The sequence below is a fragment of the Limulus polyphemus genome, unplaced genomic scaffold (assembly GCF_000517525.1).
Source record: "Limulus polyphemus unplaced genomic scaffold, Limulus_polyphemus-2.1.2 Scaffold1466, whole genome shotgun sequence".
NCBI lineage: Eukaryota > Metazoa > Arthropoda > Merostomata > Xiphosura > Limulidae > Limulus > Limulus polyphemus.
In genome coordinates, this window is record NW_013667076.1 from 269,159 (window position 1) to 281,554 (window position 12,396).

The window sequence follows — 12,396 nt, forward strand, 5'->3', positions numbered from 1 at the left end:
GAGCTCTTTTATGTTTAGAACAATATATACTAATTTTTAATTTACCAAATTGAATTTTTGTTCAATAAAAATCTCTCAAATGCAACTATAGCTTTTTCCCCCCAAAACTTTTGTCTTGAAAATAAGGGTGTGTCTTATATTTCGAAAAATATGGTAAGCCTAAATTTTTTTCTGTGTAAAGAGGGTTTAAATGAAATAGAAAACTAGAAAGAAAACAAAACCTATGTGATCAATCTTACATTCTTTTTAATATAACCCTTGATATCTTCCGGAAACTGTAGCCATCTTTGCTGGTACTGGACTCTGATATCCGAATCTTTTGAAGTAAGTGCATTCTTGAGCTGTAGACCAGCAGCCATCCGTGCCACTGGACTGTTTCCTGCATGTTGAAGTACATCTGATAGTGACTTTAAAAACTCAGGCTAAAATAAAATGAAAATATATTTATTATACAATGTATTTAAACATAATACTGTCCATTTTTTAAAATATATTTCTACAAAATCTAATTAGAATATTTATTTGTATTTTGATATTTATGTAAGTGTATAGATTGATTGGGTGTCTCCAAAAAGTTATATACAAGGAGATAAAGGGAAAGAGCATATATATATATATCTAAGTCCCTGGTGGTCCACACACACACACCTTTATTTGAGTTATCAACTTTTTCTTTACTCCATGTAAACATAAATCATAATAGTTGGTTAAGTATTTTATATGTATAAGATAATTAATGCTAGTACTTTAATGGTATTTCAAAGTTTGAATTGCTATTTAGTTTATTTGTTCAATTGTTCTCTCCTTCATTTGACTTTTTTTGCCCGTTATCCTATACAACTGATGCAAAACTCTCATTAAGAAATTTATTCAATACTATTTTTTCTATAGATATTTTCAAACAGAAAAAAAGACAAACATTAATGAAACATAACATATACCACATACATTAAAATATTCAACTCACTAAAATAAAAAATTAAGTACTAATGGCATTTAATATGAACTGAAAAGATGTCAAAACTTAAAGATCTATGGTTCCCATATTTATAAACTTACCAAATTTGTTTGTGCAGCTTGTTCGAGATACTGCTGTGCTGCTTCTAACTCGTTTTTGTCTGTAAAATAATATCCAAAACTTGAATCATGATAATTAACTATGTATCTTCAACTAGGTAGAAGCAGATTCAAAAACAGTTGTATATTTATTAAAAAAAAAAAATTAACTAGCCTAATACGGTACTGAAAGTGTAAACACTTTGCTAGTGGTGAGAACTAGCTATTATATCATGTTTGATGAGCAGCTAGGCATAACTAACTAATGATTAGTTAATGGTAACTATTAACTACACAGTCTTGTGCACTTAATGATTCTGACAAATATTTTATTTCTTCGGCTTTTTCCTTTCCTTTCTTTTTTGCTGCTGTGGGATCCAGCTTTTGCCATTCTAATAATGTGAGTTAAATTCCTTTAGTCTCAATTCTTCATTGACGTGCCCACTCATGCCTATAATTAAAATGAACAGAAAACAAACTTTCACAGAGATTGGGGGTGTAGATTTATTTCTGCTGCTGAAAACATCTGGATCGAATAGGATACATTATAACTTAATAATTCAGTGTTAAAATATTAACTAAATGCTTGGTTGAGGCCAGAAACTGGCAAATTTTTGGTATGCTCAATGACCGTACACACCACGTTTCCTAGTATAAAGCTTGACATTATGGTGTATGTATGTATAAAAACCACCTTGAAGCATTCCACCATCACTTTCAAGTTTGTCATTAGATAACAGTAAAAAATGTTTAAACAGTACAGGTTAAAACCATCAGTAATTGTGGAACATATACTTTCACACCTATAGAGTAGCCTAAATCAGGTTACATTTCAAACTTATCTTATGTTTCTTCACATAAACAACAACTTACACAATGGGATAAATGGCCAGGTCAGAGGCCCTTTTAGCTCAAGCATCAGCCATTACTAATTTCCATCTTCAGACCAGATGAAAGGCAACCAGTCAGCACAACCCATCACCTGAAGTCACTACTCTTTACTGAATAGCAGGATTTTTTCATATAAATGTAAAAACGTGCTTGGTAGGCCACGTCTCAAACTCACTCTTAAATCTTTAGTTCCATATAGGCCACACTTGAACCTACCTTATCTACAGTCTGAAGTTTAATGCCAATGTTCCAAGCCCTTGGTGAAACCTCTCAGCCTTAATTGTGTGTGTCTGTCTGTTTCTATGCACATACCTATAAAACTAATAGACCGATATACACAAATATTTTACATAACATAGGAAGTCAGTATGGGACAGTCCTTCTCAAATTTGGTCTAGATCGAAAACTGGATCCGGATCACTTTGAAGCATTTGTTATAAGGGGGAGATAGAGCATTTTGGGTTAATAACTATGAAGTGTGATCGAATTTATACACAATTTTATTGGCACATTAAGGTTGAGACTCATCACACAATAAATAATTATCTGGATCATTGATCATTCTGGATATGAGAAGGATTTTCTAAGTTTTTGAAAGTGAAATTTAATGTTATCCAATATAAATGCATGCAATCTCAAAAAAGGAGTGGCAGGACGAACCTATGCAATCTCTCCAGTTGCTCGTTAAAATTGAGATTTTTATTCTGGATAAAAGATTTTTTGTAGTAAATGTAACTACAGATACATTTGAAAAGACTAATAGTACCACTATGTGTTCAATATACAAGTAATAGCATCAACAACAAAATTTTTGATTTGTAAACCTCAACAGTTATAAAAGATTGAGGTGTTGGCAGAAGATTTCATGGCCAGACGAATCAATAAATGTTATCCAGCATAACAACATTAATATTCAGACTATGTAATAAAAACCTGAAATCTGAGCTAACCCGATGAGCATCGTCTAAATTAGTGTTAAAAAAAAAACAAGTTAATGGATGTAATTTACAGACGTAAAAAAACTAGGTAACAAAATAAAAGTCATTACATCCACTGAAGTAACTAGCTCACTCCAAAGAAAAGTAACTTTTTTTTCTTTCTTAGCTTAAAGTTTTCAAACCAGAAATAATTTGGGTAGCCTTTCTCAAGATATTTTTTATAATAAAACTAAAGACAATACTTTAGTGTTTTTTACAAAGTGATGAACCTCCATTCTGCTATTTTTATCATTTCCCAAACATCAAAACCTTTCTTACTCTCCACAACACTAGTATTTCTCCTACACATCTTTCCATGTATCCATACCCCAAATACAACACTTCGTGCCTATCAATGTAGAAACTTATTTTCTACTAAAGATTAACCCACTCAATAATGCTTTTACATCCTTCTGCAGTAAATAAACATTTTCTATAAAATTAATCTCATTCAGTAGTTTAATTTCATCAGCAAGTTTGTAAATTTTACTGTTTATACAATGGTCCATATCAATGACAAAATAAACCATAAAGTTCCGCAGAAAATAACAAATATCTCAACAGAAAATAACTTGTTTGATTTCATAAGTCGGACAAGTATTTGACAAATGACGTTTAATTATAGTAATGTAAGGTAATATATTTGGATTATCACAAATTTGAATAACACATTGACACAGTGGTAGATAAGTCACTGAAGCAGCATCCTTGCTCTTAGTAGTAAAGCTTACATAATTTTAAGGTGTATTTATAGGTATTCAAGTACAAGTTAAAAGAATGAATTATTTCTCTATTCAAGTCACTATTTAGGCTTCACTTGTAATACTGTGTATAGTTTTGGGGTGTCCTTATTTAAAAATGGATATTAACTTATTGGAAAGGGTTCAGAGGAGGGTTACTAGTATGATTACAGAGATAGAAGGATGATCTCGTAGGGACAGATTAAGATATATTAAATTATTTTTTCTTGAAAAAAAGAATGGTTAGAGGTGATCAAACTGAAGTTTATAATATTATCGAAGGAACTGAGAAGATAAAGACCTCTAATTTATTTGTGTTTTACTTTGAAAATAACAGGACAAGTGGACACATGTATAAGATTTAGAAAAGTACAGGCTAGACTTCAGTTAAGTTTTATTTTTACAACAGATTGACTGGCTTATGGAATGAGTTTCCAACAGCAATAGTTGAGACAACCAAATTTACAAAAAATTAAGAAAGGAATTGATGATTTTTTTCAAAAATAAACAGTTTAAATTTTTACTTTTCTCTAGGGTGTGTGTGTGTAAAGACAGCCTTGAAGGACCAAATGATCCCTTGTACTTCTGTTAAACTCAAGTCATATCCTCCCCAGCAGAATGATGCATATTTATCACAACCATTTTCTACCTTCAAGCCAGTTTTAATACACCTTTTGAGTATTTCCTATATTCTATAAGAATCCATAATATTATTAACCCAAGAGTTTTTAGTCTTGGCAATAAAAAACCCCATAAAAAACTATGCTGAAAAAAAAAGGGCTGTGTTTTTAATTTTTTTTTTTTAATCATTTTAATTTAGTTTTGAGGATGGAACAGCCGAGATGGACCAATACGTCCCATGTTGTCCCAAAATATTATGTTATGTTATACCTTTGGCATTTAACCAAGTATCACTTCTGAATATAAGAAGCTACTTGAAAGTCAACATTGGATAAATTTATTGACTCGAACAACAAGGCCTAAAAATAAATTGTTTGTTTTCCCTCCTGCAAATGACCGACAAATGTTAGCCCAGGGATGATGAGTCCAAAAATAGCCAAATACAGGTGACATCAAATATAATCAATGCTAATTCTTGTTTTGGAAGACAAAAGATGACAACTGTGAATCTTTCCGTGTGCTCTGTGTCTTTCTGGATAGCCATCTTTGAGTTTGCTGACAATCATCCTGTCTTGTATCAGGCTCAGGAAATGTCACCTGATGACAATTTGGCTGAACACGTTTTAATTGTAACTGTCAAGTTCCAGTGCAGTTGACAATGGGTCTAAATTCACGCTGAAATAACCTGTCAACTCACCTGACAATTTCCTCATAGATGTGAAAACAGCTTTATTGCTGCGATCTAAATTAGTTATTTCCTCTAATTCAGTGTTATGTAACACATCTTCCCATATGTGTTGAAGTGTATATTTCATGCTAAACCTTTGCAACTTGTTTTTCACAATAGTTCTTGCATGTTTGTCATTGTTTTTCCAAGACCAAAACACAGAATATGTTCAGCCATTGCCTTAGCATGTTTAGGAAAAACCTCAAGTAACCAAGTTAAACTCGTGTAATTTCAAGTGATTCCCGTAGTTTAACAGGACCAGAGGGAACCAAACAGTAAGATTTGGGGAAGAGGAGAGAATTTTACTTGAACAGAAATAAGTGTAAATAATAGCCATAATACTTGTTTGAGTAAAGAGAGCTCCTTGAAGACCTCTCAATATTCTTTATACGAATAGTAGCCTTACTAACCCATTTCAAGATTACAAGTTACCCTAGTCTCTGATTTTAGGCTTGTGAGGTATCCCATTTGCCTTTCTTAGATCAGAATGCTACATATATATATTTTTGGAATAGATCGCTGGTCAATGTAGTTTTTTTTTTTACATATTTAATCTGGTTCTATAAAATAATATTCAATATTCTTCACAAAACTGAAACATTAGCATCTTTATATTGAAGAAAAAAAAAGTAACTTAAAAAGAGAACAAATTGTTACTCAAAATATTTTCACAAGTTAGAGACCAAATTCAAAAGACATTATGAAAGACTAAAAACCAAGGGTCAGAAAAAATTCTGTCAAAATAATTGATAATTAAAAAAACAGATTCCACTGAAGTTAACTAATTGTTAATTAATATTAATTATCTTTTGTCAAACAAAGCATGCAATTAGAGAAAGGAACAGTTTTTTTCTTTCCAAATTTTATGACTGATGATACTGTTTTCAAACATGTTAAAACAGAAACAGATGTATTATGATATCTACATAAACTTGATGATGAAACCAAACAGAAAATTATCATATGAAGCAAGCATTTGACAAAAGAATTTGAAGTCAATGTAGAATATTCCAGATAAGAAGTAAACTTCAAGAACATTATTATACTCCTACCCAATTGTATTTGTGGGGTGGGTTGAGTGTAGAGCATATTTCAAAACTGTATTTCCCACAAATTACAAAATTCATGAATGATTTAATCTTAGGCTTGAACGTGTTGACAAAAACTAAATTTGTTCATGTTTTTATATTTCACATTTTCCAGGGAGTGGGTAAATTTTTATGCCCACTTTTTTTGTAGTCTTATAAATATTTTTATGTATTTAATACTTGAGATATTTGCTAGTTTGGATATCTGAAAGATTTATTCGATCTGTTTGATGGGGGATTTCATGCTTCATATGATGGTTTTAATGACAGGAAGTAAAAACATGCACCTATGCTTACGGCAGCTGGCTCCAAATCACACAGCTATGTTTTATTCAAGTATATTTTATACATGAACCATTTTGGGTACTATAAAGAGAATTTTTTTTTTGACAATTTCTTTCAAATGTGAATAAAATACCATATTATAGTGATGTTTAGTTAAGCATTTTTTTGACTGTTCAGTCCTTTGCATGTGCCATTGATGGGGCATATGAAACTACCAATGCTAGTCAAATCTTATAACAGCTTAACATTCTTTTTTCTTTCTTTCCAGTCTGCTTAGTTTCGGATACACCTCCACTTGGGTAAAACGCGAGTTTGGAAAACTTAGTAATATTTCTCAATCTTTATGCCTTGTATTTGTATCATAAATTGTTGCTCAACAGAAGCATAAAAAATTGTCATTAAAAAAAATTTACCAACCTACTGACTCAATCCCTAAACTGGTGGGCCAAATAAGGAGAAACAAGCATTTTGTTAACCTTGACCCAATCCTTGACATACTTTTTAAATGTCAACACAACAAAGAATAACTAGTAATAATTATATTAGATGAAATATGTTGAATGTTATTATCCATTTTTATTATAACTATTCCATTTAAAAATTTAACTTGGGTGTTAATAAACGTCTAATTTCTGAAGTTTGTCATTGTAAAATTGATAAAAAAAAACCTACTCCACTATAAACTATATATATTAATATTATACAACTGTTTACAACATACAAAATTCGATAAGTTAATTTCAACTATTTACAGATGAATGCTCTCGTATGGTATTGAACATAGTATTTAATACTCATATCCCCCCCCCCCCAAAAAAAAAGATTGAGATAGAGAGAAAGCTTTTACCACCTTAGTCTTAGGTCTAAGTTAACGCTGCTAAGAGTAAGGCAGTGACAGTGGTCAACTCACTAAAGTTAAGCCTAACTAGTCAGTTAGTAACTCTACGGAGTTCGCCTATAATAATATCTAGTTCTAATTTTTTTTTTAATGAGGAAGAAAAATCAACTCTTACCTGGAGATACTGTTTTTTCTAAAATTGTTATCAAATTCATATTCAAGTCTTATACAGGCGTAATAGTCTAAAAGGAATATCACAAAAAGTAAAAGTGTATTAATATAAATCAACCTGAAGAGAAAGAACCATTAGTTTATCGCCAACAGTCAAGAACACCGGTTAAAGTACATGCGGATGCGCCGTTAGTACTTGCGCATCAATTTATGGCGCCTTCTAAAACCTTGTTATTATTGGTGAATCATGTGCTCACAAACTATGTCCTTAAGAGCTGAGTGTTGAAAAAGTAAAAAATATAATAGGTAGTTCCTTACTGTTAAATATTTCAATCACTGTATGAACTAATATGACGACAACTGTATGTTGTATATTTCTAAATCTAATATGTATTTAAAAAAGTTTGGTGTATTAGTAGGATGATTCAATATTTCGTGGTATCATTTATTTCTTGTTCCACGTTTAGTAAATTGATGTAAGCGCTTCATTATATTTATTTTTTACTTTAGTGAATATTTATCTAGAAATACAGTTTAACAAATACAAAACTGTTTTATATTTAAAGTAATGCTTTGAATGTAATAAATGTTAATGTTGCAATAAGTTTTGAAATGTCATTTTTTAACAAAGTGATAAAGATAAGTAAGGTGCCAAAGTTCAGTTTTTTTCTGACTTGGTTTTGTTTTGAAGACATCAAACGATTTACAGTACCTATAATAATAAATCAACAGAAGCCTATTTTTACTGCCTAATAACGATAATTCAAAATGTTTTGCGATAATTTACAATTGCATAGAAATAAATTTTACAACGCAGTCGTCATATGTAAAAAGTTAATCAATACAAGTTAATTATAGCTATATTAAAAATGGCAATTGGAAGATATAATTTAGGCTATATTAGGGGAAACTCATAATAATCAAGAAACAATTAATGACTTTCGCGAAATATCGTCTTATGTGTTTAATTTTTAATCAGGGAGAAAATTATCATTTGATATTACAAGTCTTTTTCAATACCTTCTACTAGGTTCTTCTCTACCTCATGTTTTGTTTGAAAAAATTAGATGAAAATATATTTGCTTGGAAACTTCCACGAAAGTACCACTACTATATCCAATCTGAATATAATCAACAAAAATCTACTGGTCAAATTGTCGATGGCGAATGAACAAGACTTGAATTTGGCTATTTCTTTCAGTATTGAAACTCAGTCTGTCTGTTCTTTGATCTTTCAACTGATTTGAATTTTTTGTACATTTTTATGATAATTTTGAGCCGCTTTAACAAAATGGGAGAGAAATGTTTTTCCATGTTTAAAGAGAAGCGATTCATTTTCAAAGACAATGCATCATTGATAATTATAATCACTGGTGTAGTGCTAAATAAATAAGTAAGGGAACACGTTTTGAAAGTGTTACAGTTATAAGTATTTATTACGTCACCAATACATAAAAACGCAAATTTCAGAAATAGTAGATGTAAACTGTAATTATAATTGAAATCTACATTTGAAAATGTTACAATAAAAAATATTTTCTTTCACTTTGAACTTTTGAATTCCTGAATAACGTATTAATATAATTTCCAAACTTGGTCCATAGGGAAATCCTTGGAATTGGCTACTTTCGTTTTTGTATCAGTTGCTGAACGATGACACCTAAGCCGTTTGTATCCATAGTCGTCTGGTTCCAGTTTTGAATCAGAGGGCTGTGAAGCTAATGGACATGAGATTTGTTACATGGTTGATTAACAGCCTAGACCTCGTTTCCGTAGTGATAAGGTTTATGCTTCCGAAGTCTTGTTCGCATTCGGAAGAACTGCATGGGATGACTTTTGAGCACCCGATTAAAGGATTCAAATCTGATAGAATATGACGCGCACAGTTGTCTAGAAATTTCTGTATGTTATGGTTGTTTTTGAAAATAGCAATCTGAAACGTTTACAAAGGGACTCCCCTTTCTCCAAAGCCTGGATTTATCTTTGCTGGCCACTCATTGACTTCTAATGTACGGAGCTCAGAAAATATGTTTGGAATGGAATGAGAAGTGCCTGGCCATGACCCAATTTGTTCATGAGAAGAAGTTGGTGTGAATGACCATTGTTTCATATTGTTTATGATACTGGTTAAAATTGACCATGATTAACTGAAACAATCTTATTGCTCTCTGTTGGTGTTATTAATGAAACTTCATTTCCTTAATGACATTCTCTGCTTCTAATGTCTTTTTACCCTTATGTTCCTCTATTGCTTCTAAAAACCGTATAATGCGACGAATTAACTTGTCTGCATTAACTATAATGATATCATTTTTTTGTAAGGCTTCTAAAGTGCTTAACAAGAAGGCTAAGTTAGAAATAATAGCTACACCAAAACGGGCCGAATTTATATTACTGGAAACTAACCATTTATTGGTTACTGTGTAAGTATGGTTAAATAGGAAATGGGATGTTCATATGCTCTTGTACGTTTTAACACCCATACCGCTAAATCCCGGGAGGTAACTAACATTCAAATGCCTAACAAGCTTATTGGATTGGATCAGACTTTGTATACAGCCATATCGTAAATATTGTTGCGTCATCGAGATCACGTGACAATTCTCACGCTCTCTTGTTTCTAGAACTATCCCGTATCTTGGCGAATGGTCTAGTATTTACTAGTAGGGTAGGCTGGTATATATAAGAGGGGAAAACGTGACGCGGTAGGGTAATGTGTGTATAGATATAAAACAACACTGTAACGAACGAACGTTAATTTCAACAATACCGTGTGACTGCAGTTCAATACTCACGCGCGAGTATTGAGATTAAGTGTATCGCAGAGTTATATTCGGAAAGAATAAACCAGTTTTATTAAGTAAAGACTTGGTCTCCGTGTGTTAATTGATTTTTCCGTAACTTCGTTCCAACGAAACTTTAACGACAGTGACAATATGTTGGTCAAGTTCTACGAATGTGTTGGCAATTAAAAAAAAATACATTAAGAATTAGTTTAATGCAAAACACTTTCATTCGTTATGAATGCCATTGTCATAGACTGTGTTTGTTGACCCAGAATTATTAAAAGACACTGAATATGTTGATAAAAGATTCTTTTTAATTTTACCGATAGGAAAACTAGTGTAAAGATTATGATAACATTGCATTTCTTTAAACGTTCTTTAATGTATTTCAGACCATCACCTATAATAAATGACAAATCCTTTACTGCAGCTTTTGTTTTTTAGACGTATTTGTATGATGTTTTATGTAGTTTGGGAATTCGAAATCATTTATGAATCACGCTGTAAGAGTTAACAGAATGTACAAGAAAATGTGATAAAATTGTAAAATGTTTATGTATTATACTTTCTATATAGGATTTAACATGCTTATACACCTCGTTACCCGAAGGTTGTTTTTAAAATAAACCCAAGTTCTTTCCACAAAGTTGTAGTATAATTTTTTTTTTTACAAATGAAAACAAAGTTGTTAGCTACGTTATCGGCAGGAGTGATGACATATCTATTATGTTAATAATATAAATGTTTTATAACTCATTTCTTATCCATAACATGTCATTGTTGTTAAGTGATTTTCTTTAAGTATTTTACGCATTTATGGATAATGTCTTTAATTTGGTTTCCGCATTTTCTAAACAGGATTACTTTTAAATTCCCCTTTTTAATTATTCTATTTAAACAAAACTTTACTGAGTGATGTACTAATTACTTGTTTGGTGCATTTCAAATTAATTTTAGTACATTTCCGGAATTTAGGACTTTAACTCATTAATAGTCGTAATCATTGTTAGTTACGATTTCAATGTTAGTGGTCAATGGGAGAATATTAATTACGTTCGTGTTTAGAGGATAAAATGTTGTGCATCTCCTCAATAGTTATCTAACACTTTCTTTATAATTAAAGATTCTATTGCCTACTGCCTTCCTGCAAGTGTATTATCCCCCGGATAACCAGCAGACGGAGAAGTTAGGCCTGCTAACAACAGGTGGTTCCAGATAGTGGAAAACCACAGTAAATGAAACAAACTTCTAGAAGTCGTCATATTGGAGAAACTGGTGTCGACACATTCATGTGTCCCCTTCAGTCTCAAGTTGTCTTCTTTACTGATTTTTCACTAATTGATACACACGATATTGTGTTCTTTTATTAAAAGGTACTTGATCTTGTGTTTTGACGTGTTTCTCCTCGAGTTGTAAAAATTTAATCAGGGTGAATGAGATAAGAAACAGGTACACACCGAAAACAAATGTTTGACAACATTATCACAGTTTAGAATACAAACAAACAACAATACCATACATTACATAATAACGCAATTAACAATCAAGGAAGTGATCTTGTGTTTACTTCAAATTAGCAGGTGTAGCAAGAGTGACGATGAGAATATTAATAAGAATCTGTAAATGAAACTAGAATGTTAAATAACATCAAAGACTAAATGAAAGTATCCCCAAGTTAAATGTAGAACAGTAAAGTTAATTCTCACTTAAACTGTGTGAAATGTAATTTTCTACTTGAATTTCACCAAAATGTAAAACAACTTCACTTTAAGACGCTTCACTATCTAGTGAAGTAAACTCTATACTATTCGCTTATAGCAAACGATAACTTAATTAAACCCTGAAGCACTGTCGAGAGCTTTAAGGCACTTACTTCAAGTAGAAGCGAGAAGAAACAAAGCTAAACTCCGTTTACTGAAAGTGGACTTCAGAAATTCTCCTAATTAAGATAACAGAAAAGACCGAAAGTGGACTTCAAAGTAAGATAACAGAGAAGACTTGTCAGGGTTTTATGTATATGTGTGTGGGCTGGGGTTCTTCTACAGTAGGTGTCTGTGACTTGTTTGCGATAGTTTCGAACAATAAACGGACAGCACACAATCCACTTGTTTTCAAATAATATATATACAAAACAAGTCAAACGTATGTACAACAATTCTTTACATTCTAGGAAATCACAGTTTTATCTAAAACTATAAATAATTCTCCTTGTCAAA

At 31.6% G+C, this 12,396-nt stretch overlaps 1 protein-coding gene across 2 annotated transcripts in view; it reads right to left on the minus strand.

Moving 5' to 3' along the window:
- The window catches only part of LOC106463712 (importin subunit beta-1-like), a 41,981-nt gene extending 34,411 nt beyond the window's left edge, over positions 1-7,570 (minus strand). For both annotated transcript variants that reach the window (XM_022391294.1, XM_013923774.2), the window contains exons 1-3: positions 7,399-7,570; positions 1,060-1,118; positions 240-422 (exon numbers count right to left, since the gene is read on the minus strand). In XM_022391294.1, coding sequence (XP_022247002.1) covers positions 240-422; positions 1,060-1,118; positions 7,399-7,438 — 282 coding nt within the window. In that variant the 5' untranslated portion in view covers positions 7,439-7,570. The remainder of the gene's footprint in view (positions 1-239; positions 423-1,059; positions 1,119-7,398) is intronic.
- Between the last annotated feature and the right edge of the window lie 4,826 nt (positions 7,571-12,396).